The 23681-nt window shown below is 47.0% G+C and overlaps 2 protein-coding genes across 2 annotated transcripts; both read right to left on the reverse strand.

Moving 5' to 3' along the window:
* Nucleotides 1-9869: 9869 nt before the first annotated feature.
* Nucleotides 9870-11802, reverse strand: LOC311342440 (cyclin-dependent kinase-like 3; the record flags this gene model as incomplete). Its single annotated transcript, XM_084467270.1, has 2 exons — nt 9870-9924; nt 10760-11802. 2 exons carry the CDS (start codon nt 11800-11802, stop codon nt 9870-9872), a joined length of 1098 nt encoding a protein of 365 aa, XP_084323396.1.
* A 3773-nt stretch (nt 11803-15575) lies between these two features.
* On the reverse strand, nt 15576-17508 carry LOC311342441 (cyclin-dependent kinase-like 3; the record flags this gene model as incomplete). The annotated part of the gene is made up of 2 exons (XM_084467271.1): nt 15576-15630; nt 16466-17508. 2 exons carry the CDS (start codon nt 17506-17508, stop codon nt 15576-15578), a joined length of 1098 nt encoding a protein of 365 aa, XP_084323397.1.
* Nucleotides 17509-23681: the final 6173 nt, after the last annotated feature.

The raw sequence follows: 23681 nt of genomic DNA on the forward strand, positions 1-23681 counted from the left end.
AAATTAAAAAATAAAAATAATTTAATAAAAAATAAAAAAAAATAAAAAAAAAATAAGAAGAAGAAGATAAATATTAATAATAATTTAAAAAAGTACAAATCATTTGAAAATGTTACTTACGCGGTCACCATAGGCGTAAATCTGCGTTCTCTCACTGAACCCACAGGTGGCCGTTGCCACGTTTTATGGTCTAGATTGGAATTTCGGTTAGGCCTATCCGAGTTTTTCCAAAATTGAAAAATGAAAAAAAAAAAAAAAAAATAAATGAACCCCCAAGTGGCCGTTGCCAGAAGTGCATGTAGGGATTCGACTATCTCAACGCGAGCTCCAACCTACACTTCAAACTTGGTAGACTTATATCGTTAATAGAACAAAACTGCCATCCAAGCCCGGTCCTTGAACGGCGGTCCCAACACGTTATATGGTCTAGAATCTCGGGTTACCAGATCTTCGGTAATACTCCGGTAATGAATGAAAGTTACAAATTTATGGATGCAAAATATCAAAATTGACTAAGTTTAGTAACTTAAGAAACTTTAAAAAAATAATAAAAATAATAATATAGGCCTAGCCTATTTTTTTTATTATAAAAAAATGAATTATTTAATATGAATATAAAATATTAATTTAAATATAACTATAAAAAATTATTGCCTTTAATTAATAAAAATTAAAAAAAGTGTTACTTGGGGTCACCATAGGCGCAAATCCGCGTTCTCTCACACCTAGGCTACATTTCCAAATAGGTACAGCGCTAATAGATTAAAACTGCCATCCAAGCCAAGTCCTAGAACTGCAGTTTGGATGTTCATTACAACCATCGGAGCAGCTTGGTTCACCCAGAAGCGCTCATCGTCACGATGAGCGCTTCTGGGTGAACCAAATCTGGATGAAGCGTTGGGTGAACCACGCCGGGGGAACAAGGACTGCAGTCCTTAACAGCAGCCTGCTCCATTGGAGCGTCATACAGGTAGTCAAGTCTCGGTCTGCCTTATAAAAATGGCTGTCACTCGTTCGACTCACAGTGGATAATGTCATTTTTAAGGATAGTTTGGGCATCAATATGTGTTTTGATAACATTTCTAGCGAAAAATGTGTACTTTATTTTCATAATCTCTGTTCAGTGAATGTTTACGACTTTTAGTTCGTTAGTTAGAGTAACGTTTTCGATCAGCGGTGGCTACGGAAGCAGCCGCGTCCGCTCAAACCACCCAGCAAGCGTGTCGTTGGAACCGAGAGGCGTCCCTTCCAGTAGGCCTACCACATAGCAGGACAGGTCTGCATTGGTCTAGGCCCTAGACCAATGCAGACCTGTCCTGTCCTGCTTTTTTTAAGAATCCAATTCAATTCACCCTAGACTCTAGGGTGAATTGAATTGGATTCTTAAAAAAATCAAATAAAATAGGAAAAATGGAAAATCTGCATTGGTCTGGGGTGTCTGGGTCCCATAACTCGGAAGCTATTGAGCAAAAAAGCAATTTTCCATAGGAAATGAATGGGATTGCTGATGAAGCCAAAATGAATATCCAAATATCTGTCGAATATCCAACATCAAACTAACTTCACCAAGGTTTTAGTTTGTTAGTTAGAGTAACTTTTTCGATCAGCGCTATGGCGGTGGCTATAAGCTGCCGCGCCGCTCGGATCTGGATCAGCAGGTGTATATTTTGACTGGCAGCGGTCTCCTGGGGTTACGCCCCTGCTTTAATTCTTCCGGTGACATGATCTCTGTGTTGTGGTGCGCGAGCTCGTCTTGTCCGGTGAACGTAGGCTACTCAAAGCAAGGTAGGGGATCTGACCGCTCGCTTGGTCTCATTGAAATGAGGCTATTGGTGTTGTATTAGTTATGCCTTGCCTTACAGTGGCGTGGCTCATTGCTGTTCGGTGCCGAGTAGGTTGTTGCCGAGCTAACGTCGAAGGTAGGCCTACAGCTCATTCTCGCGGAAGCTCGCCTATTGTTGTGCGCTGTTGCTAGTTGACCTATAATATAGGTCAATATAGGCTAGTTCACCTATAGGCCTATATGACCTATAATATAGGTCAACTAGCAACAGCGCACAACAAAAAAAAAATTGGCGTTTATCGCGTTTAGGAAACGTTGGCGTTTAGAATTGGAAACGTTTCCAAAACTCGATAAACGCAAACGTTTCCAATTCTTGTTTTGGAAAATAGCTCCTCAAATAGGAGGAGCTCTGTGTGTGTGTGTGTGTGTGTGTGTGTGTGTGTGTGTGTGTGTGTGTGTGTGTGTGTGTGTGTAAACGTTTTGGAAAATAGCTCCTCAAATAGGAGGAGCGCTTCCGAAACCGTGTCCGATAAACAATAATTTTCTAAAACGTTTGATTTTCTAAAACGTTTGTTTGATTTTCCAAAACGTTTCATTTTCCAAAACGTTTCAATTTCCAAAACGTTTGTGTGTGTGGAAACGTTTTGTAAAATTCTTGTTTATCGGAAACGTTTTGGAAAAGAGCTCCTCCTATTTGAGGAGCTATTTACGTTTACACACACACACACACACACACACACACACACACACACACACACACACAGTAATAGCGAAACAAAATAATCAGATGGTGTGTGTGTGTGTCCATTTGGTGGCTTCCCCGCCCTCTATGTGACTACAGTTTATATCTCCCTCTCTCTGTCTCTCCTCGACAGGAAACAGTGGGCCTACACGGGTGGTTTGCGGCCTCTAGGTGGTGGTCTTCCTTACTAGCCCTCGCCAATTACACGTGGTGTGTTTAACGTTGCAGTGCCTACACCTGCTTGCAGTGAGTGTGCCTTGGTTTGTGTGTGTGAGTTCGACTTCCTCTCCTTCTCTGCGTTCCGCCAGTGGTCTGCCCCCAATCCTGTCTACGGCACTGATGGAGGCATTGATGCTATAGTCGCTCTCGCCATACAGTGGCATACCTCCCTCCCCTTCATTGTCTCTTGTTGTGTCTGTGGCTGACTACCTGAAGTCAACTGATGTTTCTATATATTTGACGACCTATATATTTTTGATATCGAATAAAAGTATATATTTATTTATTCACGTCTCAGCCCTATATGTATCGAACCTGTGTTGCCAATAGTCAAGTTGGGTGAATTGGTAATAATCATTTCCTAGTGGTAGTAATTACCCTAGGTGGCGTTGTCAGCTACAACTTCCCCTTGATCCTGCCACACGTAGAACCTAATGGATGCGGAAGGCCACCAGAGCAGGCTTGGTTCACACCAGAAGCCCTCATATGCACGATGAGGTGCTACGGAGATTGCTACGTGCTGTGTCCACTGACGGAGACGGTTGAGAACCTGTGCTGTAAAAGCGTCAGCAGACACGTAAAATGACATATTTTCAGCAGCTGTTACCTCTGGAGCACGACTATATGTACACATACAATACTCTTGTACAGCCTGCCCTTTCTGTTAGTGTCCTATTTCCAGATAGTTTTTCTTGTAAGTAGGGCTATAATAAAGTATGTTCTGTACAGTAGTCAATCAATACATTTGATGGTCATTAGTACATTTGTACAGTGAATAAAGTTACAATATTTTTTGCCACTTTTTAATTCAACTTTAATGGTTACTTGTAATCTCTGTGGTGTAAACATTTAAAAAACAGCCGACGATACTTCGTTTATTAATATAAGTTTATTCATATAAAAAGCATATGTACAGTTTGTTCAATGGAAGATCACGTGAGGAGTCTGTACAGTTGTCTTCAGGGCTACAGTTAAGAAACTTAAAAAAGCCTGGTTTGAATGACTACCGTGTCGATTGTTTGGCCATAAATGTATTGCTAAAAATCGAGAAATATTCCAACCAATGCAATAGTGCCTTCAAGGGGTGACATAAGACAAAAGCAGGACAGTGAATGATTCAAGCACTATAATCAATTAGAAACCTCCTTGCCCATGGCATGAAAGATCAACAGGACAGTTTACAACCACAATGCATTGCATTTTTCTTTTCTTCGTATCACCCGCTCCAAGAATGTCGATTGTCCAATCACATGGCCGGACGTGCGCGAGGCTTCCCACAATTCCTGGCCCTTGATTGGTTGGACCAGCGGCAGGGGAACAAGGCACCGCAGCGTCTCTCGACACACACAGGCGCAGGCGCAGCCCGCCCGTTTGACCACGCCCGGCCCGAGGATTGAGAAGCGAGAACCTGAGAGAAGGTGGCATCCAGAAGAAGGAGACTGCCCGCTTCTTGCCTGAGACCCCGGGAGCTCCCAGCAAGCTGGTGCTGTGGGAGCCCACACACGGGCGTCGATCACGAGGGCGGCCCACACCAACATACGTAGACGTACTGAGGGAAGATGTAGCAGCAGGAAACACCGGCGAACTAGCCAGCTGCATGGAGGATCAAGAAGATTGGAAGAGTTGTCCGAGGACGGCCTAGAGAGAGGAGCTTCCTGCTTGATGTCTCTGTGAATTATCTCTCAATGTAGACCTCCACAAGCCCAGAGACTTTGCCGATGGTTCTCCAGAGTGCTTTTCTTATGTCCTTCCAAAGTTCCCCTAAATGTACACAAGTAGGGAGACAGCAGCACTTTTCCTCAGCAACGTTCTCCAGCACGGGACTGCCATTTTGATCCAGGAATTTTTCCCATGTTGTTATTGGTGGGAACGACTCTTGCTCCACCGTGAGGGGGTCCAACTGATCCTGGTCGACCATCTCCTCCAGCTCCTTGGGAAACCTTTCGTGGAAATGATCTTGGGTGTAGTAGGGGTGTCTGAGCAGCGCATAGCAGCTCCACCTGTCCACCGGGTCCATCTGCAGACACGCTTCCACTAGCTGAGCCAGCAGGGGGTGAGAGAGGCCGTACTTCTCCATCAGGTCAGTGGGGGGGAGCACCACAGGCAGGGCGCCCAACTCTCCTGCGTATTTCATCTTGAAATATCGCTGCTCCTGGATGTCAGTCAGAGGTCCCACTTTGGTTATAATCATCTCGATGTGTTCCCGGAATGTTTTGCCTTTCAGGAAGCAGTTTCCCGTGGCCATGAACACCAAGGTGCACCCAACGGCCCACACATCGACAGGCTTGTTGTACTTAGGGTCCATCACCAGCATCTCTGGTGCACTGAACCACATCGTGCCCGCATCCCGTGAAAGCGGTACGGCAGCATGGTTGGACGCGCGGGCGGAGCCAAAGTCGGCCAACTTGACGACTCCCGAGCGAGAGACCAGCAGGTTATCAGGCTTGATGTCTAGGTGCATTATATTTTGGCTGTGGATGAAGTCCACTGCACTGAGGATCTGGAAACTGTATTTCTTGATCGTCAGACTCTCCAGACCGCAGCCTTTATTCTTCAGCTCGTCAACAACGCCAACAACGCTGTGTTCCAGGAGCTCAAAGACAGCATGCATGCGCCCCTCGTGGAGGAACGCTGTCAGCAGTCGGACGACATTGTCATGCTTCAACACCGACAGCAGCGCGAGTTCCCGCTGAAAGATGAGGTGCGGCGGCGGCATCTCATACGTGTCAAAAAACCTTTTCATGGCGAAGAAGTTCCCTGAATGAAGGCTTCTACATCTTAGTACTTCTCCAAATGTACCATGGCCAAGAAGATCCAAAACTTCGTAGTTTTCCATATCCGATATTCAAGAAGTTATAGTAATCTGGACAGGGAAGAGGAGTTATTATATTTATTGTTACAAATGTAATGCAATCTCTCACTGAACCCACAAGTGGCCGTTGCCACGTTTTATGGTCTAGAATTTCGGTTAGGCCTAACCGAGATTTTCGGTAATCCGGTAATAAATGAAAGGGTTAAAAATGAACCCCCAAGTGGCCGTTGCCAGAAGTGCATGTAGGGATTCGACTATCTCAACGCGAGCTCCAACCTACACTTCAAACTTGGTAGACTTTTATCGTTAATAGAACAAAACTGCCATCCAAGCCCGGTCCTTGAACGGCGGTCCCAACACGTTATATGGTCTATAATCTCGGGTTACCAGATCTTCGGTAATACTCCGGTAGATAATGAAAGTTACAAATTTATGGATGCAAAATATCGAAATTGACTAAGATTAGTAATTTAAACTTTTTAAAAATAATGTATTTTTTATAATAATAAAAAAAAAATTTATATTAACATAAAATGTTAATTTAAATATAACTATAAAAAATATAGCCTTTAATTAAAAAAAAAAAAAAAAAAGTGTTACTTGGGGTCACCATAGGCGCAAATCCGCGTTCTCTCACACCTAGGCTACATTTCAAAATAGGTACAGCGTTAATAGATCAAAACTTGGCCATCCAAGCCAAGTCCTAGAACTGCAGTTCGGATGTTCATTACAACCATCGGAGCAGCTTGGTTCACTCTGGGTGAACCAAGTCTGGATGAAGCGTTGGGTGAACCACGCCGGGGGAACAAGGACTGCAGTCCTTAACAGCAGCCTGCTCCATTGGAGCGTCATACAGGTAGTCAAGTCTCGGTCTGCCTTATAAAAATGGCTGTCACTCGTTCGACTCACAGTGGATAATGTCATTTTTAAGGATAGTTTGGGCATCAATATGTGTTTTTTTTTTAAGATTTTATTTTTTGCCTTTCTCAGCTTCATTATAGAGATGGACAGAGAGGAAAGTGTGGGAGACAGAGGGGAGGACATGCAGCAAACGACCCAGGCCCGATTCGAACCTAGGTCTCTGCGATCAGGGCTCTATTGCATGGTACGCGCCTTAGCCCAGTGCGCCACCGGGGCGCCCCATCAATATGTGTTTTGATAACATTTCTAGCGAGAAATGTGTACTTTATTTTCATAATCTCTGTTCAGTGAATGTTTACGACTTTTAGTTCGTTAGTTAGAGTAACGTTTTCGATCAGCGGTGGCTACGGAAGCAGCCGCGTCCGCTCAAACCACCCAGCAAGCGTGTCGTTGGAACCGAGAGGCGTCCCTTCTCAGCATGTACGGGGCGGGCTCGGTGCACTCGGCGCGTCAGCACAGCACGGCGGGGATATGGATGTGCATTACAACCATAGTAGGCTACCAGCGAATGGATGCAGAAGGCCACCAGAGCAGGCTTGGTTCTCCCCAGAAGCGCTCATACGCACGATGAGGGCTGGGTAAACCAAGCTTCATTGAACGGGCGTTCGGTCCATTTCTGCGGAGTTCCCCTGAAGTGAGTCACACATATGCTGCGGAGGTTGTTGCGTGTTGTGTCCAATGACAATGACAGTGGAGAAGCTGTGTTGCAAAAGCGTCAGCAGCGGACCTGTTAAGGGACACATTGTCAGCAGCTGTTTCTTGTCCAGAGGTTGCAGTAGCCTACCTGTGGAGCACGACTATACAAGTGCCAGTCTACAGCCTGCCCTTTCTTTTAGGGTCCTCGACCCATTCTTTTTCTTGTAAATATATTGTAGATATGTCAAGTGAGTAGGCCTATAATAAACGATGTTTTGTGCAATAGGCCTAGTCAATCAATTCATTTGATGGTCATAATTAGTACTGATGGGCAAAAATAACCTAAATGGACATTACATTATGAATATAGTCAACTCTGGGCCCAAATCTAATAAACACAACATACCACACATTCAAGAGGGTGAAGATGACCCTCGAGCCCCCCTATCAGTCTGCGGAGAACACTCTGCCACAGCCGGACGGCGAGGACACACATATCACACAGAAAGACAACACAACCCGGAGGCTCAGGGAAAAGAGAACCCTCGATAACCCACACAAAGGCTAGCACACACACCTGGCCATGAAAGATACTATAAGTTTCTCGTGCACCAAATCACGGGAGCTCTTCTGAAGCAGAACTTCCACGGAGGCGAAGCTCTAGGCGACCTCAGCGCTGTTAGGGGACGTAGAATATTCGATCTCTCACGCTTTATGAATCTGTATTACCTTTGCTACTTTACTCAATAAATCCGAGGCCCTCGTGCTGATAGACTTTAGTACCTCTCCGTCTCATTTTTTATCTGGTCAAGTAACTAGGCAGACTGTTTTTCCCAACAGTACCCCTACATAAACTAGTACATTTGTACAGTGAATAAAGGTAGGCCTACAATAGGTTATTTTTTGTCGATTGAAATCACTTTTTAATTCCACTTTATTGGTTAGGCTACTTGTAATATCTGTGCGTGTATAGCCTACATTTAAAAACAAGACGATACTTGTCTTTACACAAAGTATTCTTGATTCGCAGTTTAACCTAAAAGTACATTTAATTAAAGTAGGCTACCGTGGGCGCTACACTACATTCTATAAACGCGCTACAGACGGATCATAACAATCGAATCGGCGTAGTTAGGGCATTCAAATGCGTGTTGATAACATTTCTAGCGAGAAATGTGTACTTTATTTTCATAATCTTCGTTCAGTGATTGTTTATGGTGTTTAGTTCGTTAGTTAGAGTAACTTTTTCGATCAGCGCTATTGCGGTGGCTATAAGCTGCCGCGCCGCTCGGATCTGGACCAGGAGTATATTTTGACTGGCAGCGGTCTCCTGGGGTTACGCCCCTACTTTCCTTCTTCCGGGGAGTTGATCTCTGTGTTGTCGGGTCGGTGCACCGACAACACAGAGATCAGAGATCAAGGGCTGGTGGTGCGAGCTCGTCTTGTCCGGTGAACACACTCAAAGCAAGGTAGGGGATCTGACCGCTCGCTTGGCCTCATTGAAATGAGGCTATTGGTGTTGTATTAGTTATGCCTTGCCTTACAGTGGCGTGGCTCATCGCTGTTCGGTGCTGAGTAGGTTGTTGCTGAGCTAACGTAAAGAGGCTCTACTCCAGCGAAGGTTTACCCTTCCCCTGTCTCGGGTTGTACTCCTGCGGGGCGAGCGTGGGTCGAAGGTACAGCTCATTCTCGCGGAAGCTCGCCTATTGTCGTGCGCTGTTGCTAGTTGACCTATATTTATTGATTTGTCTGGTTGTCAGCCTGTATTCAGGTGGCGTGTATGACCTCCGGCCCATCCTGTGGTTGCTCTACTGCTGGGATAGCTGCACTCCGGGAGCTGAGACCGCCCGTTTCACCATTCAAGAGGAGATTGGCCACCAGCCGACTGTCCGCCATCACAAAGGGCTGCTGTTTTTGCCTCCTAAAAATACTTTTTCTTTTGTTTAATCAGTTGCTTCATTTTCCCCTAACGCTGTCATCTTAGCCTGGTGGACTGCTAGCTTTTAGTTGCTGGGGTTTGGTTGCTTACCACACCAGGTTGCTGCTTCGCTGCAAATCGTCTTTGTATTCGTTTATTATTCTTATTCCACTGCTGGTGGCCTATTAAGAGTAGGTAGGCTACCATCTGATTATTGTTACTTTTGTTTATTTTGGTTTGCTATTACTGTGTGTGTGTGTGTGTGTGTGTGTGTGTGTGTGTGTGTGTGTGTGTGTGTGTGTCCATTTGGTGGCTTCCCCGCCCTCTATGTGACTACAGTTTATATCTCCCTCTCTCTGTCTCTCCTCGACAGGAAACAGTGGGCCTACACGGGTGGTTCGGGGCCTCTAGGTGGTGGTCTTCCTTACTAGCCCTCGCCAATTACACGTGGTGTGTTTAACGTTGCAGTGCCTACACCTGCTTGCAGTGAGTGTGCCTTGGTTTGTGTGTGTGAGTTCGACTTCCTCTCCTTCTCTGCGTTCCGCCAGTGGTCTGCCCCCAATCCTGTCTACGGCACTGATGGAGGCATTGATGCTATAGTCACTCTCACCATACCGCGGCATACCACCCACCCCTTCATTGTCTCTTGTTGTGTCTGTGGCTGACTACCTGAAGTCAACTGATGTTTCTATATATTTGACGACCTATATATTTTTGATATAGAATAAAAGTATATATTTATTAATTCACGTCTCAGCCCTATATGTATCGAACCTGTGTTGCCAATAGTCATGTTGGGTGAATTGGTAATAATCATTTCCTAGTGGTAGTAATTACCCTAGGTGGCGTTGTCAGCTACAACTTCCCCTTGATCCTGCCACACGTAGAACCCGCTAATGGATGCGGAAGGCCACCAGAGCAGGCTTGGTTCACACCAGAAGCCCTCATATGCACGATGAGGGCTTCCGCGAGGTGCTACGGAGGTTGCTACGTGTTGTGTCCACTGACGGAGACGGTTGAGAACCTGTGCTGTAAAAGCGTCAGCAGACACGTAAAATGACCTATTTTCAGCAGCTGTTGTAGCCTAGCTCTGGAGCACGACTATATGTACACATACAATACTCTTGTACAGCCTGCCCTTTCTTTTAGTGTCCTATTTCCAGATAGTTTTTCTTGTAAGTAGGGCTATAGTAAAGTATGTTCTGTACAGTAGTCAATCAATACATTTGATGGTCATTAGTACCTGAATTAGTACATTTGTACAGTGAATAAAGTTACAATATTTTTTGTCACTTTTTAATTCAACTTTAATGGTTACTTGTAATCTCTGTGGTGTAAACATTTAAAAAACAGCCGACGATACTTAGTTAATTCATATAAGTTTATTCATATAAAAAGCATATGTACAGTTTGTTCAATGGAAGATCACGTGAGGAGTCTGTACAGTTGTCTTCAGGGCTAAAGTTAAGAAACTTAAAAAAGCCTGGTTTTCCTGGTTTTAGCCAGGAAACACCGGCGAACTAGCCAGCTGCATGGAGGATCAAGACGATTGGAAGAGTTGTCCGAGGACGGCCTAGAGAGAGGAGCTTCCTGCTTGATGTCTCTGTGAATTATCTCTCAAAGTAGACCTCCACAAGCCCAGAGACTTTGCCGATGGTTCTCCAGAGTGCTTTTCTTATGTCCTTCCAAAGTTCCCCTAAATGTACACAAGTAGGGAGACAGCAGCACTTTTCCTCAGCAACGTTCTCCAGCACGGGACTGCCATTTTGATCCAGGAATTTTTCCCATGTTGTTATTGGTGGGAACGACTCTTGCTCCACCGTGAGGGGGTCCAACTGATCCTGGTCGACCATCTCCTCCAGCTCCTTGGGAAACCTTTCGTGGAAATGATCTTGGGTGTAGTAGGGGTGTCTGAGCAGCGCATAGCAGCTCCACCTGTCCACCGGGTCCATCTGCAGACACGCTTCCACTAGCTGAGCCAGCAGGGGGTGAGAGAGGCCGTACTTCTCCATCAGGTCAGTGGGGGGGAGCACCACAGGCAGGGCGCCCAACTCTCCTGCGTATTTCATCTTGAAATATCGCTGCTCCTGGATGTCAGTCAGAGGTCCCACTTTGGTTATAATCATCTCGATGTGTTCCCGGAATGTTTTGCCTTTCAGGAAGCAGTTTCCCGTGGCCATGAACACCAAGGTGCACCCAACGGCCCACACATCGACAGGCTTGTTGTACTTAGGGTCCATCACCAGCATCTCTGGTGCACTGAACCACATCGTGCCCGCATCCCGTGAAAGCGGTACGGCAGCATGGTTGGACGCGCGGGCGGAGCCAAAGTCGGCCAACTTGACGACTCCCGAGCGAGAGACCAGCAGGTTATCAGGCTTGATGTCTAGGTGCATTATATTTTGGCTGTGGATGAAGTCCACTGCACTGAGGATCTGGAAACTGTATTTCTTGATCGTCAGACTCTCCAGACCGCAGCCTTTATTCTTCAGCTCGTCAACAACGCCAACAACGCTGTGTTCCAGGAGCTCAAAGACAGCATGCATGCGCCCCTCGTGGAGGAACGCTGTCAGCAGTCGGACGACATTGTCATGCTTCAACACCGACAGCAGCGCGAGTTCCCGCTGAAAGATGAGGTGCGGCGGCGGCATCTCATACGTGTCAAAAAACCTTTTCATGGCGAAGAAGTTCCCTGAATGAAGGCTTCTACATCTTAGTACTTCTCCAAATGTACCATGGCCAAGAAGATCCAAAACTTCGTAGTTTTCCATATCCGATATTCAAGAAGTTATAGTAATCTGGACAGGGAAGAGGAGTTATTATATTTATTGTTACAAATGTAATGCAATCTCTCACTGAACCCACAAGTGGCCGTTGCCACGTTTTATGGTCTAGAATTTCGGTTAGGCCTAACCGAGATTTTCGGTAATCCGGTAATGAATGAAAGGGTTAAAAATGAACCCCCAAGTGGCCGTTGCCAGAAGTGCATGTAGGGATTCGACTATCTCAACGCGAGCTCCAACCTACACTTCAAACTTGGTAGACTTTTATCGTTAATAGAACAAAACTGCCATCCAAGCCCGGTCCTTGAACGGCGGTCCCAACACGTTATATGGTCTATAATCTCGGGTTACCAGATCTTCGGTAATACTCCGGTAGATAATGAAAGTTACAAATTTATGGATGCAAAATATCGAAATTGACTAAGATTAGTAATTTAAACTTTTTAAAAATAATGTATTTTTTATAATAAAAAAATAAAAAATTATATTAACATAAAATGTTAATTTAAATATAACTATAAAAAATATAGCCTTTAATTAAAAAAAAAAAAAAAAAAGTGTTACTTGGGGTCACCATAGGCGCAAATCCGCGTTCTCTCACACCTAGGCTACATTTCAAAATAGGTACAGCGTTAATAGATCAAAACTTGGCCATCCAAGCCAAGTCCTAGAACTGCAGTTCGGATGTTCATTACAACCATCGGAGCAGCTTGGTTCACTCTGGGTGAACCAAGTCTGGATGAAGCGTTGGGTGAACCACGCCGGGGGAACAAGGACTGCAGTCCTTAACAGCAGCCTGCTCCATTGGAGCGTCATACAGGTAGTCAAGTCTCGGTCTGCCTTATAAAAATGGCTGTCACTCGTTCGACTCACAGTGGATAATGTCATTTTTAAGGATAGTTTGGGCATCAATATGTGTTTTTTTTTTAAGATTTTATTTTTTGCCTTTCTCAGCTTCATTATAGAGATGGACAGAGAGGAAAGTGTGGGAGACAGAGGGGAGGACATGCAGCAAACGACCCAGGCCGGATTCGAACCTAGGTCTCTGCGATCAGGGCTCTATTGCATGGTACGCGCCTTAGCCCAGTGCGCCACCGGGGCGCCCCATCAATATGTGTTTTGATAACATTTCTAGCGAGAAATGTGTACTTTATTTTCATAATCTCTGTTCAGTGAATGTTTACGACTTTTAGTTCGTTAGTTAGAGTAACGTTTTCGATCAGCGGTGGCTACGGAAGCAGCCGCGTCCGCTCAAACCACCCAGCAAGCGTGTCGTTGGAACCGAGAGGCGTCCCTTCTCAGCATGTACGGGGCGGGCTCGGTGCACTCGGCGCGTCAGCACAGCACGGCGGGGATATGGATGTGCATTACAACCATAGTAGGCTACCAGCGAATGGATGCAGAAGGCCACCAGAGCAGGCTTGGTTCTCCCCAGAAGCGCTCATACGCACGATGAGGGCTGGGTAAACCAAGCTTCATTGAACGGGCGTTCGGTCCATTTCTGCGGAGTTCCCCTGAAGTGAGTCACTCATATGCTGCGGAGGTTGTTGCGTGTTGTGTCCAATGACAATGACAGTGGAGAAGCTGTGTTGCAAAAGCGTCAGCAGCGGACCTGTTAAGGGACACATTGTCAGCAGCTGTTTCTTGTCCAGAGGTTGCAGTAGCCTACCTGTGGAGCACGACTATACAAGTGCCATTGTCTACAGCCTGCCCTTTCTTTTAGGGTCCTCGACCCATTCTTTTTCTTGTAAATATATTGTAGATATGTCAAGTGAGTAGGCCTATAATAAACGATGTTTTGTGCAATAGGCCTAGTCAATCAATTCATTTGATGGTCATAATTAGTACCCCTACATAAACTAGTACATTTGTACAGTGAATAAAGGTAGGCCTACAATAGGTTATTTTTTGTCGATTGAAATCACTTTTTAATTCCACTTTATTGGTTAGGCTACTTGTAATATCTGTGCGTGTATAGCCTACATTTAAAAACAAGACGATACTTGTCTTTACACAAAGTATTCTTGATTCGCAGTTTAACCTAAAAGTACATTTAATTAAAGTAGGCTACCGTGGGCGCTACACTACATTCTATAAACGCGCTACAGACGGATCATAACAATCGAATCGGCGTAGTTAGGGCATTCAAATGCGTGTTGATAACATTTCTAGCGAGAAATGTGTACTTTATTTTCATAATCTTCGTTCAGTGATTGTTTATGGTGTTTAGTTCGTTAGTTAGAGTAACTTTTTCGATCAGCGCTATTGCGGTGGCTATAAGCTGCCGCGCCGCTCGGATCTGGACCAGGAGTATATTTTGACTGGCAGCGGTCTCCTGGGGTTACGCCCCTACTTTCCTTCTTCCGGGGAGTTGATCTCTGTGTTGTCGGGTCGGTGCACCGACAACACAGAGATCAGAGATCAAGGGCTGGTGGTGCGAGCTCGTCTTGTCCGGTGAACACACTCAAAGCAAGGTAGGGGATCTGACCGCTCGCTTGGCCTCATTGAAATGAGGCTATTGGTGTTGTATTAGTTATGCCTTGCCTTACAGTGGCGTGGCTCATCGCTGTTCGGTGCTGAGTAGGTTGTTGCTGAGCTAACGTAAAGAGGCTCTACTCCAGCGAAGGTTTACCCTTCCCCTGTCTCGGGTTGTACTCCTGCGGGGCGAGCGTGGGTCGAAGGTACAGCTCATTCTCGCGGAAGCTCGCCTATTGTCGTGCGCTGTTGCTAGTTGACCTATATTTATTGATTTGTCTGGTTGTCAGCCTGTATTCAGGTGGCGTGTATGACCTCCGGCCCATCCTGTGGTTGCTCTACTGCTGGGATAGCTGCACTCCGGGAGCTGAGACCGCCCGTTTCACCATTCAAGAGGAGATTGGCCACCAGCCGACTGTCCGCCATCACAAAGGGCTGCTGTTTTTGCCTCCTAAAAATACTTTTTCTTTTGTTTAATCAGTTGCTTCATTTTCCCCTAACGCTGTCATCTTAGCCTGGTGGACTGCTAGCTTTTAGTTGCTGGGGTTTGGTTGCTTACCACACCAGGTTGCTGCTTCGCTGCAAATCGTCTTTGTATTCGTTTATTATTCTTATTCCACTGCTGGTGGCCTATTAAGAGTAGGTAGGCTACCATCTGATTATTGTTACTTTTGTTTATTTTGGTTTGCTATTACTGTGTGTGTGTGTGTGTGTGTGTGTGTGTGTGTGTGTGTGTGTGTGTGTGTGTGTCCATTTGGTGGCTTCCCCGCCCTCTATGTGACTACAGTTTATATCTCCCTCTCTCTGTCTCTCCTCGACAGGAAACAGTGGGCCTACACGGGTGGTTCGGGGCCTCTAGGTGGTGGTCTTCCTTACTAGCCCTCGCCAATTACACGTGGTGTGTTTAACGTTGCAGTGCCTACACCTGCTTGCAGTGAGTGTGCCTTGGTTTGTGTGTGTGAGTTCGACTTCCTCTCCTTCTCTGCGTTCCGCCAGTGGTCTGCCCCCAATCCTGTCTACGGCACTGATGGAGGCATTGATGCTATAGTCACTCTCACCATACCGCGGCATACCACCCACCCCTTCATTGTCTCTTGTTGTGTCTGTGGCTGACTACCTGAAGTCAACTGATGTTTCTATATATTTGACGACCTATATATTTTTGATATAGAATAAAAGTATATATTTATTAATTCACGTCTCAGCCCTATATGTATCGAACCTGTGTTGCCAATAGTCATGTTGGGTGAATTGGTAATAATCATTTCCTAGTGGTAGTAATTACCCTAGGTGGCGTTGTCAGCTACAACTTCCCCTTGATCCTGCCACACGTAGAACCCGCTAATGGATGCGGAAGGCCACCAGAGCAGGCTTGGTTCACACCAGAAGCCCTCATATGCACGATGAGGGCTTCCGCGAGGTGCTACGGAGGTTGCTACGTGTTGTGTCCACTGACGGAGACGGTTGAGAACCTGTGCTGTAAAAGCGTCAGCAGACACGTAAAATGACCTATTTTCAGCAGCTGTTGTAGCCTAGCTCTGGAGCACGACTATATGTACACATACAATACTCTTGTACAGCCTGCCCTTTCTTTTAGTGTCCTATTTCCAGATAGTTTTTCTTGTAAGTAGGGCTATAGTAAAGTATGTTCTGTACAGTAGTCAATCAATACATTTGATGGTCATTAGTACCTGAATTAGTACATTTGTACAGTGAATAAAGTTACAATATTTTTTGTCACTTTTTAATTCAACTTTAATGGTTACTTGTAATCTCTGTGGTGTAAACATTTAAAAAACAGCCGACGATACTTAGTTAATTCATATAAGTTTATTCATATAAAAAGCATATGTACAGTTTGTTCAATGGAAGATCACGTGAGGAGTCTGTACAGTTGTCTTCAGGGCTAAAGTTAAGAAACTTAAAAAAGCCTGGTTTTCCTGGTTTTAGCCAGGAAACACCGGCGAACTAGCCAGCTGCATGGAGGATCAAGACGATTGGAAGAGTTGTCCGAGGACGGCCTAGAGAGAGGAGCTTCCTGCTTGATGTCTCTGTGAATTATCTCTCAAAGTAGACCTCCACAAGCCCAGAGACTTTGCCGATGGTTCTCCAGAGTGCTTTTCTTATGTCCTTCCAAAGTTCCCCTAAATGTACACAAGTAGGGAGACAGCAGCACTTTTCCTCAGCAACGTTCTCCAGCACGGGACTGCCATTTTGATCCAGGAATTTTTCCCATGTTGTTATTGGTGGGAACGACTCTTGCTCCACCGTGAGGGGGTCCAACTGATCCTGGTCGACCATCTCCTCCAGCTCCTTGGGAAACCTTTCGTGGAAATGATCTTGGGTGTAGTAGGGGTGTCTGAGCAGCGCATAGCAGCTCCACCTGTCCACCGGGTCCATCTGCAGACACGCTTCCACTAGCTGAGCCAGCAGGGGGTGAGAGAGGCCGTACTTCTCCATCAGGTCAGTGGGGGGGAGCACCACAGGCAGGGCGCCCAACTCTCCTGCGTATTTCATCTTGAAATATCGCTGCTCCTGGATGTCAGTCAGAGGTCCCACTTTGGTTATAATCATCTCGATGTGTTCCCGGAATGTTTTGCCTTTCAGGAAGCAGTTTCCCGTGGCCATGAACACCAAGGTGCACCCAACGGCCCACACATCGACAGGCTTGTTGTACTTAGGGTCCATCACCAGCATCTCTGGTGCACTGAACCACATCGTGCCCGCATCCCGTGAAAGCGGTACGGCAGCATGGTTGGACGCGCGGGCGGAGCCAAAGTCGGCCAACTTGACGACTCCCGAGCGAGAGACCAGCAGGTTATCAGGCTTGATGTCTAGGTGCATTATATTTTGGCTGTGGATGAAGTCCACTGCACTGAGGATCTGGAAACTGTATTTCTTGATCGTCAGACTCTCCAGACCGCAGCCTTTATTCTTCAGCTCGTCAACAACGCCAACAACGCTGTGTTCCAGGAGCTCAAAGACAGCATGCATGCGCCCCTCGTGGAGGAACGCTGTCAGCAGTCGGACGACATTGTCATGCTTCAACACCGACAGCAGCGCGAGTTCCCGCTGAAAGATGAGGTGCGGCGGCGGCATCTCATACGTGTCAAAAAACCTTTTCATGGCGAAGAAGTTCCCTGAATGAAGGCTTCTACATCTTAGTACTTCTCCAAATGTACCATGGCCAAGAAGATCCAAAACTTCGTAGTTTTCCATATCCGATATTCAAGAAGTTATAGTAATCTGGACAGGGAAGAGGAGTTATTATATTTATTGTTACAAATGTAATGCAATCTCTCACTGAACCCACAAGTGGCCGTTGCCACGTTTTATGGTCTAGAATTTCGGTTAGGCCTAACCGAGATTTTCGGTAATCCGGTAATGAATGAAAGGGTTAAAAATGAACCCCCAAGTGGCCGTTGCCAGAAGTGCATGTAGGGATTCGACTATCTCAACGCGAGCTCCAACCTACACTTCAAACTTGGTAGACTTTTATCGTTAATAGAACAAAACTGCCATCCAAGCCCGGTCCTTGAACGGCGGTCCCAACACGTTATATGGTCTATAATCTCGGGTTACCAGATCTTCGGTAATACTCCGGTAGATAATGAAAGTTACAAATTTATGGATGCAAAATATCGAAATTGACTAAGATTAGTAATTTAAACTTTTTAAAAATAATGTATTTTTTATAATAAAAAAAAAAAAAATTATATTAACATAAAATGTTAATTTAAATATAACTATAAAAAATATAGCCTTTAATTAAAAAAAAAAAAAAAAAGTGTTACTTGGGGTCACCATAGGCGCAAATCCGCGTTCTCTCACACCTAGGCTACATTTCAAAATAGGTACAGCGTTAATAGATCAAAACTTGGCCATCCAAGCCAAGTCCTAGAACTGCAGTTCGGATGTTCATTACAACCATCGGAGCAGCTTGGTTCACTCTGGGTGAACCAAGTCTGGATGAAGCGTTGGGTGAACCACGCCGGGGGAACAAGGACTGCAGTCCTTAACAGCAGCCTGCTCCATTGGAGCGTCATACAGGTAGTCAAGTCTCGGTCTGCCTTATAAAAATGGCTGTCACTCGTTCGACTCACAGTGGATAATGTCATTTTTAAGGATAGTTTGGGCATCAATATGTGTTTTTTTTTTAAGATTTTATTTTTTGCCTTTCTCAGCTTCATTATAGAGATGGACAGAGAGGAAAGTGTGGGAGACAGAGGGGAGGACATGCAGCAAACGACCCAGGCCGGATTCGAACCTAGGTCTCTGCGATCAGGGCTCTATTGCATGGTACGCGCCTTAGCCCAGTGCGCCACCGGGGCGCCCCATCAATATGTGTTTTGATAACATTTCTAGCGAGAAATGTGTACTTTATTTTCATAATCTCTGTTCAGTGAATGTTTACGACTTTTAGTTCGTTAGTTAGAGTAACGTTTTCGATCAGCGGTGGCTACGGAAGCAGCCGCGTCCGCTCAAACCACCCAGCAAGCGTGTCGTTGGAACCGAGAGGCGTCCCTTCTCAGCATGTACGGGGCGGGCTCGGTGCACTCGGCGCGTCAGCACAGCACGGCGGGGATATGGATGTGCATTACAACCATAGTAGGCTACCAGCGAATGGATGCAGAAGGCCACCAGAGCAGGCTTGGTTCTCCCCAGAAGCGCTCATACGCACGATGAGGGCTGGGTAAACCAAGCTTCATTGAACGGGCGTTCGGTCCATTTCTGCGGAGTTCCCCTGAAGTGAGTCACTCATATGCTGCGGAGGTTGTTGCGTGTTGTGTCCAATGACAATGACAGTGGAGAAGCTGTGTTGCAAAAGCGTCAGCAGCGGACCTGTTAAGGGACACATTGTCAGCAGCTGTTTCTTGTCCAGAGGTTGCAGTAGCCTACCTGTGGAGCACGACTATACAAGTGCCATTGTCTACAGCCTGCCCTTTCTTTTAGGGTCCTCGACCCATTCTTTTTCTTGTAAATATATTGTAGATATGTCAAGTGAGTAGGCCTATAATAAACGATGTTTTGTGCAATAGGCCTAGTCAATCAATTCATTTGATGGTCATAATTAGTACCCCTACATAAACTAGTACATTTGTACAGTGAATAAAGGTAGGCCTACAATAGGTTATTTTTTGTCGATTGAAATCACTTTTTAATTCCACTTTATTGGTTAGGCTACTTGTAATATCTGTGCGTGTATAGCCTACATTTAAAAACAAGACGATACTTGTCTTTACACAAAGTATTCTTGATTCGCAGTTTAACCTAAAAGTACATTTAATTAAAACTGCGCGCAGTGATGAACGGGACCTCGTAACGTGCGCTGCCACGAGGTCCCGTTCAGCACTGCGCGCAGTTTTAATTTTAATTTTTAGCGAATTCATGTCATCTGTAGAAGCAGATGAGATACATTCCCTAGGAGGAGTTTGTTGAAATACAAGGCGAAAAAGTGAAAAAAATCCATGAAAAACGGCCAACTTTGAAGGCACGCCACGGACACGCCCTTCAACGTACAGTCACAAATAACACGGCGTTGGTTGAGCCCCATTTTTTGACTGTACTGAGCAATTGTGAAGCAGATCCGATAAATTCCCTAGGAGGAGTTCGTTGAAATACAAGGCGAAAAAGCGAAATTTGCCGGTAAAAGTGCAAATTTAAAAAGAGAACAGCCGACTTCCGGTGGGTTTTGGGGAATGGTTCCAAGAGGCTTTTCTGTAGGTATTGGCATGTTGTACGGGCCTACCGAGTTTCATACATATTGGTGAAACGTGACGCAGGGGCTGGTTTTTAAAGTTCCTGTAGGGGGCGCTACAAACATGAAAACCACGATTTTTGGTATGTGAGGTACAGGCAACAGTCTACACGTGTCCTGTGAATTTCATATTCATAACTATGACGGTCTCCGCAGTGTGATTTACCCTCCTCTGGCGGCCATGTTGTTTTTCCAATCGACGTCATTTTACTTGAGCAGTTAGAACTTTGGTCCCCAAAGGCCACTGAGTTGGTCCCGCTCAAATCAAACATTGCGTCTATGAACTGTGGCTATTTTAGTAACAGGCCACGCCCATTTTGAAGCCACGCCCCATAATTTTTTTTTTTTACTCTATCTTGTTCAGAATCTGATTCTGAACAACTTTTGTATCTGGGTCAACATCATAGGAGTGAAACTTGATGTTGATATGAGCAATTAACTTTTGAGTAATTTTTAACCACACCCATTTTAGAACTGAAAGGGTCATGGGAGCTTTAAACTTTATTGTACAGACTAATCCTTATGGCAGATTGAAGATAATGGGCCATAGATGATATGTGCCAAAGGATTTTTGTCAAAGTCAAAAAACCTGGGATCCTTGGGGAATTTTCTGTTTTTAACATAATTCAAAATGGCGGAAAATCTGGCAACCCGGAAATGTTCAGTTCAAGAGACTTTTTTGTTCATCATGAGGATTTGCATGTGTGTGCAAAGTTTCATGAGTGTACGTCAAACCGGTGGCGTGTGCTGCTTGTTTCCGTTTGAATTTTTGGACAGTTGCTATAGCGCCACCTTGGGGCCAATCAGAATTTGACGGCTAGAATATCTAAGTTACAGCAGTCCCCGCAAATGTGCCAAATAAAAATGAGTTTTCGTATATGTTCAGGGGGGGAAAAATGCAGTCGAAGTGGACTAAAAAGAATAATAATGTAGCGACCCTGAGACTCTTTGGGAGTTTGTGTGTTTTGTGTTATGTGTTTGCATTGTGTTACTTTGTTGTGCCGGTTCTATGTGCATGTGTTGTGGGGTTTACTTGCCGGTCGGTGTGGGGAGTGGGTCGCCGGGTCGGCTGGGGGCGGGGCTTGGGAGAACAGGAGGGTGGGGGCTTGCACGTGGAAGCGTTGCGGGTGCAGGTGGGGGTGCCGGTGAACCGGTGGTTTTGTGTGTGTATTGGTTTTTCCGGGTTCGGTGACCAGGTTGATAATAAACGGTTAACAAGAACTTGCGACTGGACATTCTTAAGTTACCGGTAGGGTCGTTACACTGGTGTCAGAAGTGAAAACTTTTTTAAAACTTTTATTTATTTATTTTTGGTCCTACTCGACGAGTCGGCTGTAGTTGCTATAGCCGTTAGCTCTGTTTTTTTTTGTTGTCGCTTTACATCAACACCAATAATGTTCCCGGCGGACTGTCGGGTGAAGATAGAGACGGACGACTACGGCGAGGGTGCGTGTGGAGTAGCTTCGGGGTCTCTGGTGACGGGAAGAGCCCAACGGGAACCGGCCGCCGTTGGAATGAAGGGAGATTTTTCCCGCGTGGTGCGCAGCGCCGACTGCCCGTGGCCGCCACAGGACGGCTACAGACATGGCGGCGCCTTTCTCGCATCGAGCCCGGTGTCCATCAAGACGCCTAGATACACCGGTAAGGCTGACTGGGAAGCTTTCCACGCGCAATTTGAACTTTTGGCCGATGCTGGCGGATGGTCAGTGAAGGAGAAAGCGCTGCAGCTTGCGATGTGTCTGTCGGACGAGGCGTTGTCATGTTTGTTGCTGCTTAGCCCAGAGGACAGGGGTGACTATGCTGCCCTAGTGGGGGCGCTGAAGAGGCGTTTTGGACTGTGTGTTAGGCCGGGACTAATGCGCTCAGAACTCTGTAATAGGCGTAGGAAGCCGGGGGAGACGCTGCGGGCCCTGGCCAACGATATCGAGAGCCTGTCTCGGCGAGCATACGCCCACATGCCACCAGCCGTGCAGAGCGAACTCGCTCGGGATCAGTTTCTCCAGGCCCTTTCCCCTACAGAGCTACGCACGCAGACCCAGCTAGCCCACCCGCAGACTTTGCAAGAGGCCCTGGAGATGGCCATAGAGAGGGAGCTGGTGTGGGCTGGAGCCATCGACAGTCATCCAGCTCCTCAGCCGATGGTGAGATCGGCAAGGGAGGGTAATGAGGACTCACAGAAGCCAGCCTGGGTGGACGAGCTCACTGAACTCGTTCGCGCCGTCTCTATGCAGGCGGACCGCCGCTCCCCATCTCGTCCGGGGCAGAGGGTCTGCTGGGGCTGCGGGCAGCCTGGCCACCTGGTCAGACAGTGCCCTAAAGCTGCGAGTGCCCAGGGAAACGAGTCAGGGTCCGCGTAATTGGGGAAACGCGAGGCCCTGCCCCCGTACCCCCACCGTCATCGTCTGGAGGAGCCCACCATCACAGCCGGGGGGGCGGGGCTCCACCCCCCCCAGAAGCAGATGACAGCGACCCGGAGCCTGTTGTCGTGGTGGGGCGGACCTGGGCGGGGGACTTTTGTCATATTCCTGTCACTGTGGAGGGGGTGGCCTGTTTGGCTTTAGTGGATACAGGGTCTACTGTGACTCTGGTGAGGCCAGACATTTTGCCAAGCTGGACAGTACTTCAGCCTACAACCGTACAGCTCCGCACGGTCACGGGGGAGAGGGCTCCCATGAAAGGGAAGGGGTTGTTGTCCATCTGCGTAGGGGGAAAGACTGTCCTCCACCCAGTGTGGGTTGCAGCTGTGCAGGACCCCTGTATCCTGGGGCTGGACTTCCTGCGGTGCACAGGCTGCCAACTGGACCTGGAGAAGGGGGCGATTGGCTTCCAAGGAGGGCCCGCAGTCTATATGGCCCCGCCAAACACACCCTACATCCGGCCCCCACCGACAACGGCTCAGATGGAGCAGTCACACGTCCCTGGCGCCCTTCACCCCCTTGCAAAGACCTTCCAACCACCCTGGCTTCCCGATCCCTGTCCATTGACCCAGTCCCCCTTCCACAACCCTCCCCCCTCCTCCCCATCCCCTCATGTCAATGTTGTGGCCCCTGCAGACTGCTCTCTTGCCACCATGGCACCCCCCTCCATGTGCCTGGGCCCCTTCCCCTGCCCTGCCCAGCTCCCCCAGACGGGAGAGGAGACGGTGCTGTCTGCTGTGCGGGCAATATGGCAGGGCCACTGTGATGGACTCGACCCTCAACAGCAGGAGCAGCTGTGGCGACTACTGGCAGAGTTTAAGGACAGCTTCGCCTTGAACGAGAGCGACGTGGGTCAGACGCACCTGGTGCAGCATGAAATCGACACTGGGGATGCCAGGCCCATCAGAATGCGCCCACGTCGCCTGCCCTTGGCCCGACAGGAGGCTGCGGACCAGGCGCTGTGGGAGATGCAGCAGGCGGGCCTCATAGAACCCTCAGATAGTCCCTGGGCAGCAGCCGTGGTGATGGTGCCTAAGAAGGGGGGTAAGTGGAGATTCTGTGTTGACTACAGGCCACTTAACGCAGTAACGAGGAAGGACTCCTACCCCATCCCGCGCATCGATGAGGCCCTAGATGTCGTGGCTGGGTCGTCCTGGTTCTCCTCACTCGACCTCCGCTCTGGCTACTTCCAGTGTCCTCTTGCTCCTGAGGCCAGA

The sequence above is a fragment of the Micromesistius poutassou genome (assembly GCF_964030765.1).
Source record: "Micromesistius poutassou genome assembly, chromosome: 4".
Lineage (NCBI taxonomy): Eukaryota > Metazoa > Chordata > Actinopteri > Gadiformes > Gadidae > Micromesistius > Micromesistius poutassou.